This window comes from Hypanus sabinus, chromosome 11 (assembly GCF_030144855.1).
Source record: "Hypanus sabinus isolate sHypSab1 chromosome 11, sHypSab1.hap1, whole genome shotgun sequence".
Taxonomy (NCBI): Eukaryota; Metazoa; Chordata; class Chondrichthyes; order Myliobatiformes; family Dasyatidae; genus Hypanus; species Hypanus sabinus.
In genome coordinates, this window is record NC_082716.1 from 6,624,877 (window position 1) to 6,642,029 (window position 17,153).

Below are 17,153 nucleotides of genomic sequence, written 5' to 3' on the forward strand. Positions count from 1 at the left end.
ACACAGAGGGTTGTGAGTGCCTGGAATGACTTGCCAGGGATGGTGATTGAGGCTAAAACATTAGGGGTATTTAAGAACCTCTTGGACAGGCACATAGATGAAAGAAAAATGGAGGGTTATGGGGTAGTGTGGGTTTAGTACTTTTTTTTAAGGAATATATAGGTCAGCACAACATGGAGGGCTGAACAGCCTGTACTGTGCTGTAGTGTTCTATGGTTCTATGGTTAAGTAAAGGTCAGGGCGGAAAATGGGGGGGGGGGGGTAAAGGGTAAATTTTTTGACCAGAATGTGCAGTATGTATTCATGCCATCACGTTGGAGGGCACCCAGACAGAGTAGAAGGTATCACTCCTCCACCCCGAGGGTGGCCTCAAATCATGGCTCCTCCATTGTGAATGGCTGTTGTTCTTGCAAATAAAGAATTGAAACATACACAGTTTACCAAATGGCCAATATCTGTAACTGCTAGCCAACTCCGTGATTAAAATAGCATTTCTCTCTTCATAATTCAGAACAGGGCAGGTGACAGGGGCCATGTTGTTCTCCCGATGCATAAATAAAATAAAGTATGTTCGAGTTGTGAGTTCGGTAACTTTAATTGTAGTTTATTATTGGCAACACCTACACTCACACGTCTTCAACAGTCGTGATAGGCATTGAGCACAGACGTTAGGACAACATATTCCAACTGTACAAGTCATTTGTGAGACTACACCTAAAGCATTGACACAGCTCAGAACCACACAGGAACCACTCTTCCCTCACGGACTCTGTCTGCACTTCACACTGCAGAATCACAGACCCCACTCACTCCCACTGAATTGTATTCTGGCTAGTAAAATTTATGTATAAATTACTTATTCATAAAGTAATTATTATTTATACATAAATATATGAGGCATCATTCATGCCAGGATCACCACACTCAAAAAAAAGTTACTTTCCCCAAGCAGTGAGGCTGAACAACACCTACACCAACTAACCCACCCCTCCACACCCCCAACCACCACTACTTTATCATTTCCTGTCAGTCACCTTATGTACAGACACTCCTGTGCCTAGTGTCACTTTATAGACAATCAATGTGTATAAGCTATCTTTATATTTATTGTGTTTTTATTTTTGTGTTCCTTATCATATTCTGTGTTTTTGTGCTGCATTGGATCTGCAGTAACAATTATTTTGTTCTCCTTTACACTTGTGTACTAGAAATGACATTAAACAATCTAGAATCTTTAATTTTTAATATTGTTTTTTCTTATAAGTACTGCTTTTCTGAAGCTCCCCTCACCTGCAGCTTCTTATTCTGGCTTTTCCCTCTTCCTTTCCAGTCCTGATGAAGGGTCTCAGCCTGAAATGTCCACCGCTCTTTCCTCTCGACAGATGCTGGGTGACCTGCTGAGCTCCTCCAGCATTTTGTTTGTGTTATCCTGATGCTGCTACCACTAAGATTATTTTCATTGCACCTGTGTATACGTGTACTTGTGCAGATGATAATAAACTCGACTCCAATAACTTGTTGAACCCAAAACCTTGTGATCAGGGGCTATTAATAAAGTCACAACAAGTGCAATAATTCTGCAGTATAGCGGTGTGGGGAATGTCTGTCTTGTTAGGGCTCTGTGCTGGGCTGAAGGTCAGTTCCTGTGCTTTGTTCTACATAGCCCAGAAGCATCTACCATTCACAAATTTCTACAAATGTGGAGTGCATTCTAAATGGATACCTCATCATCTGATATGTGGTGGGGGGGGGGGGGGGGGGGGGAACTGCACAGGATCAGGAAAAGCTGCATGAAATTGTAAACTCAGTCAGCTCCATCATGGGCACCACCCTCCCCAGCATCCAGAACACCTTCAAAAGACTAAAAGGTGGCATCCATCATTAAGGACCCCCATGACCCAGGACATGCCCTCTTCTCAATGCTACCATCAGGGAGAAAGTACAGAAGCCTGAAGGCGCCCATTCAAGGATTCAGGAACAGCTTCTTCCCCTCTGCCATCTGATTTCTGAATGGACAATGAACCCTAGCTCACTATTTCTGAACTAATTTATGTGCCGTGTTGTATAACATTGACTAACATGTCGATGGAAGCTCTCGGCAATTTTTTCCTCCAGAAGTATTCTGCCATTGCCTTCTTCTGGGTAGTGTCCTTACCAGACGGGTGATCCCAGCCATTATCAATACTCCTCAGAGATTGTCTGCTTGGTGTCCGTGGTCACATCACCAGGACCTGTGGCTTTAAGTGACCCTGATCAGGGGAAGGGGACGGCTAAGCGGGTGCTACACCTTGCCTAGGGGTGACCGGCAGGCAAGCGGAGGGACGGAGCGCCTTATCTCCATCCGCCAACCAATGCACTCCTTATTGTAATTTGTAGTTGTTTTATAATTGTGTATTACAATGTACTGCTACGGCACAACATATGCCAGTGATATTAAACCTGATTTTGGTTCTGACATTTGCCTCAGTTACTGCCGTTGACCAGTTCAACTATTCTCGCTAAGTTTTAAACCATCTTGTAACTCAGACACCGAATGCATTGGCTTACCCCAGCGCTGGGTGCTCTGCGGCTCCCTGAACAGTTCATACCGCCGGCCTCCATGCACTTTGGATTACAGGAATAACGCCGAGAGCAGCCCGGGAAACACCGGGATCGGGACCGGGACCGGGATCGGGACCGATCCACGCTCCCCGCTTCTCCCGGGAGCCGCTCCGGGCTGAGGAGCGACATCGGAGCCTAATCCAATCAGAGAGCAGAAGTAGCTCTGATTGACAGGACCAGCACCCAGTCACCCTCAAATTCTACACCGTTTTGGCGCGCCCATCATTGATTGACATCCACACAACCCAATAAGAAATAGGGTTGACCGCGATTGAAATGATTGCCAACCAATCAGAAACTGAGCTGTTAATACAAGCGTTTCTGCGGATGCGAGAAATGCAGAGCAACGCGCGCTAAATGCTGAAGGAACTCTGCAAATCAAGCAGCACTTATGGATGGTTTGCCGAGATACTTCATCAGGTCCAATAATCTCACCTTTCTCGACTCAGGAGAATGCGTGAGTTCACCCCAGCACTGGGTGCTCTATGACTCCCCGAATAGTTAATACCGCCGGCCTCCTTGCACTTCAGGTTAAAGCAGAAAGTCCGGGAGCAGTCCTCATAGGAGCCGAGTGTGGATAATTCTTTAATTAGGGTAGATTTTCAGGAAGAAAATAGATTTTACAAAACTGGTCATCATCATCAGGTGCCGTGCCCAGTTTGAGCTTTGAGTGCCATGGCCCACACACTCCTGTTTCAGGTCAAGTGGATCAATTCATTGGTATTCATTTCCAGTTCTCTGGTTGCTGTCTCCATCATCATTTGTCTTTGCCTTCCTCTTGCTTTCTTCCCTTCGATCTTTCCCATAATTACCGTGCATTCTAACTCCTCTTTCCTAATCACATGTCCAGTGAAGTTATGTTGCTTTTTCATGACCTCATACGTTATTTCTCTTTTTGTGCTTGTTCTGTTCATGACATCCTCGTTAGATATTCATTTCAACCATGATATTCTTTGCATCCTCCTCAAAAACCACATCTCTGTTGCCGCAATTCGGTTCCTCATGTTACTAGATATTGTCCAACATTCTCAGCCATATAACATAATTGGATAAACATAAATTTCCGTACTCTGAGGCAGGTTGTTATGCCTAGTTTAGCTTTGTTCATCATTCTGGTAAAGGTGTCTTTTGCCATCCCTATTCTTCTTTTGACGTCCCTGTCACACCTGCCTTCTGATGTCACCCAGCTGTCTAAGCAGCAAAAGTTCTGTACTTGTTTTATGTCTTCCCCGTTTATTCTCAGCCTGCAGATAGGATTCTCCTTTTTTTGGATATCACCATCCGTTCTGTCTTTTTGCAATTGATAGACACATTTTTGCACTTTCTTCAACAACTATTTCATTTATTTCTACCACCAAAGAGCATGACCATGAATTTTCCAACATTGTATTTCATTTGCCACTTTCTTGTCAATTCTGCTCATCTGTCTAAGTCCTCCTGCAGCCTACCTGTTTCCTCAACACTACCTGCCCCTCCACCAATCTTCGTATCATCTGCAAACTTGACAACAGAGCCATCTATTCCATCATCTCTGTCCTCAAAGTCATAATAAACACATGCCAGGTTAATGTGGGTTATTTTTTACACAATTTCTACATTTTTTATAACAAAGAACCACCGCCTGTCCTAACACATCTATCATTTTACCAACACACAACACATTTAAGAGACCAATCGAGTTTTGTCTGGTGCTCTCAGTGTGGCCTCCTATATATTGATGAGACCCGATGTAGATTGGGAGACCATTTCACTGAGCACTTACGCTTCATCCTCCAAAAGCAGGATCTCCCAGCAGCCACCCTCTTTAATTCCACTTGCCATTCCCATTCTGATATGTCAATCCATGACCTCTCTACTGTCACGTTGAAGCCACTCTCTGGTTGGAGGAACAACACCTTGTATTCCGTCTGGGCAGCCTCCAACGTGATGGCATGAACATCGATTTCTCCAACTTCCAGTAATGGCCTCCCGCCCCTTCACCATTATCTCCTTGCCAGCCCATCGCCTCCCTCCTTTTCTTTCTTCCCTAGCCTTCGGCCTCTCCTATCAGACTCCCCCTTCTCTAGCCCTGTATCTCTTTCACCAATCAACTTCCCAGCTCTTTACTTCATCCCACCTCCTCCCGGCTTCACCTATCACCTTGTGTTTCTCCCTCCCCTTCCCCACCTTTTAAATCTACTTCTCATCTTTTTTTCTCCAGTCCTGCCAAAGGGTTTCAGCCCAAAGTGTCGACTGGACTTCTTTCCATAGATGCTGCCTGGCCTGCTGAGTTCCTCCACACTTTGTGTGTGTTGCTAAGCTTTTTCAAACAACTGCTTATGTAGTTTCCATGGAAATGAGAAATGACAGGGGGAGCATGCAGCTGTCATGTCAGAAATCTGATATCTTGATGTCCAGAAATGTGAGTAATTTAAAGTTATATACCCACTATCTGAGAGTATGCTTATTACGTGTCATTACCAAATTCGTTATTATTGAGTGTTTTAACTGAGAAATAAATAACTTCACTTGAATTCTGTATATTTAAATTACATTTACAAGCTAGCTATCCTGGTGAGTTAGCAAGTGCAAGACTTAGCCAACTGTTTCTTTAAAAAGTGTGAAATATCATTACCATCACGTTTTTACCATCACACAAATGGCGGTGAAAATGTCAAGATGGTCCCAAGATCATCAGCAGTCCGATCAAAAAAATACAAATAAAAAACACAATTAAAGAAGACCAAATCAGTAGTACCTTGAAAGAGATACAAAAAAATGAAGGGAGACAGGAAAGCTTAAAATCATCTCACAATTATCAAAGTGCAAACAAGGGCTGAAAAGATGACAGTGGAGAGTTACTCAAAGAAACAAAGGGACTGCTGATAAGAAAAGACAGGCAGTACAACGTTTTATAGCAGAGAATATCCCGCTGGAATCTCCAGTAGGCCAGCAACAAGAACAGAAAGAACGACCTCCACTTCCCCATGGATTCACCTCTTCACAAGAGACGACAAGAAGGTGCTTCAAATTTCAAGTGTTGTTTTTTTCAGAGTTGTTGAGATTTCTGTCAATGTTTCATGTCTTACTAATGTAAAAGCAAGTGTGTAGGAGGTCGAGTAAATGTTTTTGTCAGTGTTAAATAGAGTTCTCTCTTATGGACGGTTGAAAAATAATGATCTCTATAATCTGCTTGAGATTTGAATTGCTGCTTATTCCAGCCTTGGAGAGGGTTAGGTAGATGTTTTGTAGGCATTATTGTTTTTTTTCCAACAAGGTTAGACAACGCCTAGTTTAGCTGGGCAGCCTGTGTTCAGGTTTCATGTGGATGTTTTAACAGTTCTCTAGCCCCTGCCTTAAAAACTGTGATCTCTTATGGAACTTTGATCAACAGTACAGACTCTACAGATGTGTTTTTAATTGTAAGTGTTTCTTCTAGTTAGATGTTTTATCAGAGTTAATAGGAAACTAAAACCGTTGTTTGTCAAGGCCAGAAGTATTTTGTCATTACCATCACAGTGCATATTTTGATGGGAAATAAAGTTTTGTTTAGTAATGTTGGTCTGAACTCATTTGAGGAAGTCAAGTCCTTTGAAACCAAAATCAGCATTCCGTCAAAAAGTATTAAAATTCCAGTAGTCTAATTAGTAAACAAATGTTTTGTTGTTTAGCCATAGAAAGTATCAACATGCTCAAGAAAATCTGAGTCAAAAATATATTTTAAATGTACTTAAAAATGAGTTAAAAATAAATTTACTGAAGGGTATGGTGTTTATTTCACTTTGAAATTTTTGTCTGTTATTTTGATGGTGTGATGGTAATGGTACCCATCCATGAAAACTGCAAAATCACCTGAAGATATAAAAGTTCCCTTAAAAGTTGATCAATACCAAGATCTGGTCTTCATTCCAGAGCCTAAAATAAAGGTTATAATGTAGCGGTGTGCTACAAACAGCGCTAAAATTACGACACGGAGTCGGTAACTGCAGTCGAAGGAAAAACTTTATTCGAAAACTTCAGCCTCACTTTTAAGCCTCTGTCAACCGGCCCCCCATGGCGAAGAGGCTCCAAAGCTCTGTGCTCGCAAACCCCCGTAGGCTATCTAATTGTGAGTCGGTTCGCATACGCTAGGAAATGAGCCGCCACATAACCCCCCCCCAGAACCGGCGATACACCCCCCAATGTCCACAGCCTGGGCCAGAACCTGCTTGGGAGGTCGGCCTCTGCGCCGAGGCGCCGGAAACTCGGCCGGTTGCGCCAGGTCCACATGGGCCGGCTTGAGGCGGTCCACCGTGAAAACCTCCTCCTTCCCCCCAACGTCCAGCACGAACGTGGACCCGTTGTTCCGGAGCACCGTAAACGGCCCCTCGTATGGCCGCTGCAGCGGTGGCCGATGCCCGCCCCTTCGTACAAACACAAACTTACAGTTCCGTAGGTCTTTGGGTACGCAGGTCGGGTGCCGCCCATGCTGTGAAGTGGGTATGGGGGCCAGGTTACCGAGCTTCTCGCGAAGTCTGCCCAGGACTGCAGCGGGTTCTTCCTCTTGCCCCCTCGGGGCTGGTAGGAACTCCCCGGGGACGGCCAGGGGCGCGCCGTATACCAACTCGGCCGACGAGGCGTGCAGGTCGTCCTTGGGCGCTGTGCGGATGCCGAGAAGGACCCAGGGAAGCTCGTCCGCCCAGTTGGCTCCTCGCAGGCGGGCCATGAGGGCCGACTTCAGGTGACGGTGGAAACGCTCCACTAGCCCGTTCGACTGTGGGTGGTAGGCAGTGGTGTGGTGCAGCTGAGTCCCCAAAAGGCTGGCCATAGCTGACCACAGGCTGGAGGTGAACTGGGCGCCTCTGTCGGAGGTAATGTGGGCTGGTACACCAAAGCGGGATATCCAGGTGGCGATCAGGGCTCGGGCGCAAGATTCGGAGGTGGTGTCGGTGAGCGGGACCGCCTCTGGCCATCTTGTGAACCGGTCCACGATAGTCAGGAGGTAACGCGCTCCGCGCGACACTGGCAGGGGGCCCACGATATCCACATGAATGTGGTCGAAACGCCGGTGGGTGGGATGGAACTGCTGCGGTGGGGCTTTGGTGTGCCGCTGAACCTTGGCCGTCTGGCAGTGCATGCACGTCCTGGCCCATTCACTGACCTGTTTGCGGAGTCCGTGCCAAACGAACCTGCTGGAAACCATCCGGACAGTTGTCCGGATGGAGGGATGCGCCAAGTTATGAATGGAGTCGAAAACCCGTCGCCGCCAGGCTGCGGGGACGACCGGACGGGGCTGGTTGGTGGCGACGTCACAGAGTAGGGTCCTCTCACCTGGGCCCACGGGGAAGTCCTGGAGCTGCAAACCAGAGACTGCAGTCCTGTAACTCGGAATCTCCTCATCTACCTGCTGTGCCTCTGCCAGTGCCTCAAAGTCTACCCCTTGGGAAAGGGCATGAACGGTAGGGCGAGAGAGCGCATCCGCCACGACATTGTCCTTACCCGAGACGTGCCGGACATCCGTTGTGTATTCAGAGATGTAGGACAGGTGGCGTTGCTGGCGGGATGACCAGGGGTCGGATGCTTTCGTAAACGCAAAGGTAAGCGGTTTGTGGTCCGTGAACGCGGTGAAGGGCCGACCTTCTAGGAAGTACCTGAAATGCCGGATTGCCAGGTAGAGCGCCAACAGTTCCCGGTCAAAAGCACTGTACTTGAGCTCGGGGGGCCGCAGGTGTTTGCTGAAAAACGCCAGGGGTTGCCAGCGACCTGCGATGAGCTGCTCCAGCACCCCACCGACTGCCGTGTTTGATGCGTCCACTGTGAGGGCGGTAGGAGTGTCCATTCTGGGATGTACTAGCATTGCGGCGTCAGCCAAAGCTTCCTTCGTTTGAACGAAAGCGGCGGCGGACTCCTCGTCCCAGGTAATGTCCTTGCTCGGACCCGACATCAGGGCGAACAGGGGGCGCATGATCCGGGCAGCTGAAGGGAGGAAGCGGCGGTAGAAATTGACCATACCTACGAATTCCTGAAGGCCTTTGACCGTGGTGGGTCGGGGGAAGTGGCGGACCGCATCTACCTTAGCGGGCAGAGGGGTTGCCCCGTCTTTAGTAATCCTGTGGCCCAGGAAGTCAATGGTATCAAGTCCGAACTGGCATTTGGCAGGGTTAATTGTAAGACCGTACTCACTCAGTCGGGCGCAGAGTTGACGGAGGTGGGACAGATGCTCCTGACGACTGCCGCTGGCTATGAGGATGTCATCCAAATAGATGAACGCGAAGTCCAGGTCCCGTCCCACCGCGTCCATTAACCGCTGGAACGTCTGTGCGGCATTCTTCAGGCCGAACGGCATGCGGAGGAACTCGAAGAGGCCAAACGGGGTGATGAGAGCCGTCTTGGGGACGTCGTCAGGATGCATCGGGATTTGATGGTACCCTCGGACAAGGTCGACCTTGGAGAAGATCCGGGCGCCGTGCAGGTTTGCCGCAAAGTCCTGAATGTGCGGCACAGGGTAGCGGTCCGGTGTGGTAGCCTCGTTCAGCCTGCGGTAGTCGCCGCACGGTCTCCAGCCCCCCGTCGCTTTGGGCACCATGTGCAGGGGGGAAGCCCAGGGGCTGTCGGACCGCCGGATGATCCCCAATTCCTCCATTCTCTGGAACTCCTCCTTCGCCAGTCGGAGCTTGTCCGGGGGAAGCCGCCGAGCACGGGCATGGAGGGGTGGTCCCTGTGTCGGGATGTGGTGCTGTACGCCATGCCTGGGCATGGCTGCTGTGAACTGCGGTGCCAGAACCGATGGGAACTCCGCCAGGACCCTGGTGAAGTCGTTGTCGGACAGCGTGATGGAGCCGAGGTGAGGGGCTGGCAACTGGGCCGCGCCCAGGGAGAACGTCTGAAAGGTCTCGGCGTGTACCAGTCTCTTCCTGGGCAGGTCAACCAGCAGGCTGTGAGCTCGCAAAAAATCCGCACCCAGAAGCGGTTGGGCTACGGCGGCCAGTGTGAAGTCCCACGTGAACTGGCTGGGGCCGAACTGTAGCTGCACCTGACGGGTGCCATAGGTCCTTACTGTGCTGCCATTCACGGCCCTCAGGGGGGGACCCGGTGCCCTGCTGCGAGTGTCGTAACTTGTCGGAGGTAAAACGCTGACCTCAGCCCCAGTATCGACTAAAAAGCGGCGTCCCGACCTGCTATCCCACACATACAGGAGGCTATCCCGATGGCCAGCCGCCGTAGCCATCAGCGGCGGCTGGCCCTGGCGTTTCCCGGGAACTTGCAGGGCGGGCGGCAACGGCGGGCTTCTGCGCCCCACCGCTGGTGGTAGAAGCACCAGTGGTCATTGGGCCGGGGGTTAGTGGGCTCTGCGGCCGGGCCTGGACTGGTTTGCTGCCGGGAGCGTGGCTGGGTGATCTGTGCGATGGACGCCCCGCTCACCTTTTTGGCGTTCCACAGCAAGTCCGCCCGGGCTGCCACCTTCCGGGGGTCACTGAAATCCGCGTCGGACAGCAGCAGGCGTATGTCCTCGGGCAGCTGCTCCAGGAATGCCTGCTCAAACATGAGGCCTGTGTGTCCCTCGGCCAGAGACAACATCTCGTTCATTAAAGCCGATGGAGGACTGTCGCCCAAGCCATCCAGGTGCAGTAAACGGGCAGCCCGCTCGCGCCGAGAGAGTCCGAAAGTCCTGAGGAGCAGGGCTTTGAATTCCGTGTACTTGCCGTCTGCTGGGGGCGACTGTACGAACTCCGCGACCTGGGCCGCTGTGTCCTGGTCGAGGGAGCCCACCACGTAGTAGTAGCGGGTGTCTTCTGAGGTGATCCGGCGAACGTGGAATTGGGCTTCGGCTTGCTGGAACCATAGGTTCGGGCGCTGTGTCCAGAAACCCGGCAGTTTCAACGAAACCGCATGAACAGAGGCGGCGTCGGTCATTTCTGGTCCAAAAATCGTTTGGACCGTCGGGGTCACCAATTGTAGCGGTGTGCTACAAACAGCGCTAAAATTACGACACGGAGTCGGTAACTGCAGTCGAAGGAAAAACTTTATTCGAAAACTTCAGCCTCACTTTTAAGCCTCTGTCAACCGGCCCCCCATGGCGAAGAGGCTCCAAAGCTCTGTGCTCGCAAACCCCCGTAGGCTATCTAATTGTGAGTCGGTTCGCATACGCTAGGAAATGAGCCGCCACAATAACATAAACAAAACAGAATTTCAAGAAATTTCATTTTTCACAATTTCAAGAAGTCAAAGTGCCCCATTCATGTATGAATGACCTCAGAGCTCGTACCATGGAAGAAAGAGTAAAAAGAATCAGGGAGCAATAATGAGGCTGAATGGACTGATTCAGTAGGAACTCACGTTACTGATCCATCCCTTCAGGCCATTGTTTCACATAAAGAGACAATTTCGAATGAGGTTGGAGGCGACATCAGATGCACGGCAACTCTGGCGGGATCTGCAAGACATTACCTCCCAGATCCCACTCAATGCCAAACAACTGCCTTCTCGCCATATCCTTTGATACCCTGACTGATCGAGAAACTATCAACTTCCACCTTAGACATACGCACAGACGTTTGGCCTCTACCACAGTTCGTGGCAGAAGATTCCACAGATTCACAACTCTGTCTAAAGAAATTCCTCCTTACCTCTGTTCTAAAGGGTTGCCCCTCAATTTTGAGGCTGTCTCCTCAAGTTCTGGATACCCTCACAATAGAAAACATCCTCTCTACATTCACCCTATCTAGTCCTTTCACCACTCAGTAGGCTTCGATGAGATCCTCCAGCATTATTCTAAATTCCAGTGAGTACAAGCCCTAAGCTGCCAAACATTCCTTATATGTTAACCCCTTTATTCCCAGAATCATCCTCATGAGCCTCCTGTGGACTCTCTCCAATGACATCTTTTCTGAGATATGGGGCCCAAAACTGTTGACAAAACTCCAAGTGTAGCCTGACCACTGTCTTATAAAGGCTCAGCATTATCTCCTTGATTTTATATTTTATTCCCCTTGAAATAAATGCCAACATTACATATGCCTTCTTCACCACAGACTCAACATATAAATTAACCTTCTGGGAGTCTTGCACGAGGACTCCTAGGTCCCTCTACATCTCTGATGTTTGAACCTTCTCCCCATTTAGATAAAAGTCCACACTATTGTTCCTTTTACCAAAGTGCATTATCATAAATTTCCCAACACTGTATTCCATCTGCCACTTTTTTGCCCATTTTTCCAATTTGTCTAAGTCCTGCTGCAATTACATTGCTTCCTCAGCACTACCTACCTCTCCCCTGTCTTTGTATCATCTGCAACTTTGCCAGAAAGCCATCAATTCCATTATCCAAAGCATTAGCAAGCAATGTGAAAAGGAGCAGACCCAATACTGACCTCTGAGAAACACCACTAGTCATCGGCAGTCAACCAGAAAAGGCCCCTTTATTCCCACTCACTGCCTCCTGCCTGTCAGCCATTCCTCTATCCATGCCAGTGTCTTTCCTGTAACGCCATAAGGTTTTATCTTGTTAAGCAGCCTCATGTTTGGCACCTTAACAAACGCCTTCTGAAAATCCAAGTAAATGACATCCACTGCCCTTCCTTTGTCCATCCTGATTGTTACTTTCTCAAAGAACTCTAACAGATTTGTCAGGCAAGATTCCCCTTTACAGAAACCATGCTGACTTTGATTTATTATCATTAGTCTCCAAGGGCCTTGAAACCTCATCCTTAATAATAGACTCCAACACTTTCCCAACCACTGAGGTCAGGCTAACTGGCCTATAATTCCCTTTCTTTTGCCCTCCTCCCTTCTTAAAGAGTGGAGTGGAATTTTCAATCTTCCAGTCCTCCGGGACCATGTTGGAATCAAGTGATTCTTGAAAGATCATGACCAACACATCCGGTATCTTGTCAGCAACCGCTCTCAGGACTCTGGGATGTAGTCCACCTGGTCCAGGTGACTTATCCACCTTAGGACCTTTCAGTTTGCCTAGCACTTTTACCTTTGTAACAGCAATGTCACTCACTCCTGCTCCCTGACACTCACGGACCTCTGTCACACTGCTAGTGTCTTTCACAGTGAAGACTGATGTAAAGTTCCCATTAACTTCATTTGCCATTTCTACCTCACCTGCATCATTTTCCAGTGGTCCAATATCAACTCTCACCTCCCTCTTACTTTTTATATAACTGAAAAAACTTCTGGTATCCTGTTTTATATTATCGGCTAGTCTGCCCTCCTTGTAGCTTTTTTTAGTTGCCTTTTGTTGGATTTAAAAGCTTCCCAATTATCTAACTTCCCACTCACTTTAATACCTTGGCTTTTATGCAGTCCTTAACTTCCCTTGTCAGCCACCGTTGCCTACCACTGCCATTTGAGAACGACTTCCTCTGTGGGACATATCTACCCTACTGATGCACCATCAATAACTCTCGGTGATGTGAGGCGAGAGATAGGCTTTTATTAGATGGAAGAGAAAGCACTATCAGCAGCAAGAGACCATCACACAACATCCTGGAGACTGAGGGAGGAGCAGTGCCTCCAGTTGCCTTTATACAGGGGTCAGTGGGTGGAGCCACAAGAGCAGTCAGCGGCGGGGCGGGGGGTGTCCAGACAGGTATATGTAGTTCACCACACCTGCACCTTGTGAACTATTCCCAGAAACTTCAGCCACCTTTGTTCTGCTGTCATCCCCCCAGAATCCTCCTCCAATCCACCTGGGCAAGCTCCTCTCCCATGCCTCTGTAACTCCCTTTATTCCATTGTGATACTGGTACATGTGAGTTATGCTTCTCCCTCTCAAACTACAGTATGAATTCAATAATATCATGATCACTGCCTCCTAAGGGTTCCTTTACATTAAGCTCCCTAATAAGATCTTGGTTACAACACAACACCCAATCTAAGAGGCCTTTCCCCGAGTAGGCTCAAGCACAGGCTGTTCAAACAAGCCATTTCGTAGGCGTTCAACAAATTCCCTCTTTTGTGATCTGACACCAACCTGATTTTCCCACTCCCCTTGCATTTTGAAGTCCCCATTACAGTTTTGTCATTACCCTTATTACATGCCTTGCCCAGCTCCCTCTGCAATCTCAACCCCACATCTTGGCTACTATTCAGAGGCCTATATACGATTCCTATAATATATGAGGGTGATTGGATGAGACTCTGCCAATCAGAGTTGGTGCTGCACTCTGATTGGAGTAGACTCCTATGCCACCCTTCATGCATGCTTCCGAGCTGCTGAGTTCCTCCAAGAGAAATGTTCTGCCAAGTACTTACACATTACCAACGCAAGCTGCCAGGGCAGCTGATACCTGAAATAAATCTATGAGGAATGCACAGGTCATGTTGTGTCAAGCTTTCAGCCCAAGAGCCAGGAATGAGAACAGTTGCATGGATACAGCGTGGAAAAGGCCCTTCCAGCCCAATGAACCATGACACCAACACCCCGGCTTTTTAACACTAGCCTCTACACAGGACAATTTACAATGACCAATTATTCCACTATCTGGTAAGTGAGAGGAGACCGTAGGACCTGCTCACACATTCACAGGAAGAACATACGAACTCCTTCCAGAGGACTGAACTCTGAACACAGTTGTCCCAAGCTGTAATAATGCCGCGCTAACCACTGTGCTACTGCGGCGCCCCCATAGTCACAGCTGATAACATCCTCATGAATCTTTCTGCACTTATTCAAGTTTAATGAGAAGCATCCTATAACCGGGTGATCAGAACTGCACACGATATGCGTCATGTTGTCTCACCGATGTCTTGGACAGTTGTAAAACCACATCCCAGCTGCTCTGGTCCATGAAATCAAGCAGGCCAAATATCCTCTTTGTTATCTTTATTACTTATAGTAAACTCAATAAATACTGCAGATGCTGGACACCTTGGCCAATGCACACACAAGGCTGGAGAAACTCAGTAGGTCAAGCAGCATCTTTATGAACATACAATCAATCTATGTCTATGAGCTATCTTGTGTATTTATATTTATTGTGATTTTATTATTATGTTCTTAATCTTACTGTGTTTTTTCGTGCATCGGACCTGGAGTAACAATTATTTCATTCTCCTTTACACTTGTGTACTCGAAATGACATTAAACAATCTTGAATAGAGTCATAGGAACAATCCCTTCAGCCCATCTGTTCTGTGCTGACCCACATCTGGACCATGGCTCTCAATACCCATAAAATCCTAGAACACTTCAGCACAGGCCATTCAGCCCATCTAGTCTGACCTTGTATATTGAACCTTGAGTTCATGTTTTGCACGGAGCTAATTTATAATGAAGGTTTTTGTAATTTATGGTAATTATTATGTCTTTGAACTGTACTGCAACAAAATTCACATCAATGGTAATACAGTAATATAGATCTGATTCTGATAAATAAGATTGTAACTCTAATTCTGATTTATCACCACACTGAGTAGCTGTGTTGTCACTTTTTGAGAACTATGTAGCAGTACCCCTATGTGTCTCTGTTCTACAACAAGGCCCAGGGCACTGTTATTTACTTTGTACGTCCTGCCCTGGATTAATTTAACAAAATGCAACACTTTTCACTTGCTGTGATTGTGATCAGTCACAGAGAGACACTGAAGCTGGTGATATAGAAGTCTTTGCTCATCATGAGCCGGCTGGTGGCACCGTGGCATCCTCACTGGACCGCCAGGCAAGTAGGCCCAGGTTCAAATCCGACTGGCTCCTTGCATGCTTTCCATTTGTGCTGGGTTGAGCACCAAGCTTGCGACTCGGCCTCATAAAAATTGAATTGACTTTATATTTCTTACATCCTTCGTCTAAATGTGCAATGTGCAATTTATAGTAATTTGTAATAAATAGTATGTACAACAGGATAGTCAATATAGCATAGAAATACAATTGTATCAGTGTGAATTAATCAGTCTGACAGCCTGGTGGAAGAAGCTGTCCCAGAGCCTGTCGGTCCTGGCTTCTATGCTGCGGTACCGCTTCCCGGAAGGTAGCAGCTGGAACAGTTTGTGGTTTGGGGTTTCTCAGATACCCAATGATCCCATGGGCCCTTTTTACACACCTGTCTTTGTAAATAGTGGGAAGTTCATATCCATACATGTGCTGGGCTGTCTAAACATGTATTGTACTTCCCTCAGTCCAGTTCCCTGACCAGGCAGTGATGCAGCCAATCAGGATGCTCAATTGTCCCCCTGTAGAAAGTCCTTGGGATCTGGGGACTCATGCCAAACTTCTTCAACCGCCTGAGGTGAAAGAGGCACTGTTGTGTTTTTTTCACCACATAGCCGGTGTGTACAGACCACGTGAGATTACCGGTGATGTTTAAGGAATCTGCAACATTGTAAGTAAGTTGAGAGAAGCTTGCAATTAGCAAAGGTGTTTGAACATTCAGAGATGCCTCCACTGTAAGGATTCACTTCAAAGGAAGCATTGTCAACCCAAAGTATTGAATTTATTACTACAAAAATTGTATCACTATTGTACCATTGATTTTAAGGGCAGAAAACTGTCACGTACTTTTGGGTTTGCGGGTCTCCAACAGAGTCTGCAGAAGAATGCCTGCTCGTTGTGATGAATTGTTGTTGTTCCTTTCCGCGCGTTATGGCTCATCGGGCAGCAACCTTGTTGTTTCTTTAGCACTTTTGTCTGATTTGTCAGTTGTGTGCAGCGCTACAGGTGTGTTTGCTGACATTTTTAATCTCTCCCTCTCCCAGTGTAGAGTGCCCACCTGCTTCAAAACATCCACCATTGTCCTGTTCCCGAAAAGACCAAGGTAACAAGCCTGAACGACTGGCGTCCTGTCACACTCACCTCAATAAGCAAATGCTTTGAGAAGTTGGTCGAGGACTACATCTGCAGCTTGCTACCACCCACACTAGACCCCTACAATTCACCTAACGACACAACCGATTGACAGATGAAGCAATAACCACAGCTCTACACACCGTCCTTACACATCTGGAGAAGGATGCTTGTGTGAGAATGCTCTTCCTGCACTACAGTTCATCATTCAACACCATAATTCCCTCCAGGCTCGACAAGAGGCTCAGAGACCTCAGCCTTCACCCTGCCTTGTGTAACTGGATCCTGGACTTCCTGTCAGATTGCCAGCTGGTGGTAAAAGCAGGCTCCCTCACCTCTGCCCCGCTGACCCTCAACAGAGGAGCCCCTCAGGGCTGTGTCCTAAGCCCCCTCCTTTACTCTCTATATACCCATGACTGTGTCATCGCCTTAGCTCCAATCTGCTAATTAAATTTGCTGATGACACTACACTGATTGGCCTAATCTCAAATAATAATAAGGCAGCCTACAGAGACGAAGTCATCACCCTGACATACTGGTGTCAGGAAAACAACCTCTCCCTCAATGTCGTAAAAACAAAGGAACTGGTTGTGGATTACAGGAGGAATGGAGACAGGCTCATGCAGGACAATTAACACAACCCCATTGTCTTAATGTTTGGCTGATGCATATAAGACCATAAGAACTAGGTTGGGCCATTTGGCCCATCGAGTTTGCTCTGCTATTCCATCAGAGCTGACTTATTGTTCCTCTCAACCCCAATCTCCTGCCTTCTCCCTGTAACTTTTCATATCCTGATTAATCA

At 47.7% G+C, this 17,153-nt stretch overlaps 1 protein-coding gene across 1 annotated transcript in view; it reads right to left on the bottom strand.

The window, feature by feature from the left end:
* The window catches only part of spata1 (spermatogenesis associated 1), a 78,591-nt gene extending 75,912 nt beyond the window's left edge, over positions 1-2,679 (bottom strand). Inside the window, exon 1 of the mRNA XM_059983741.1 lies at positions 2,548-2,679. Coding sequence (XP_059839724.1) covers positions 2,548-2,601 — 54 coding nt within the window. The 5' untranslated portion in view covers positions 2,602-2,679. The remainder of the gene's footprint in view (positions 1-2,547) is intronic.
* Positions 2,680-17,153: the final 14,474 nt, after the last annotated feature.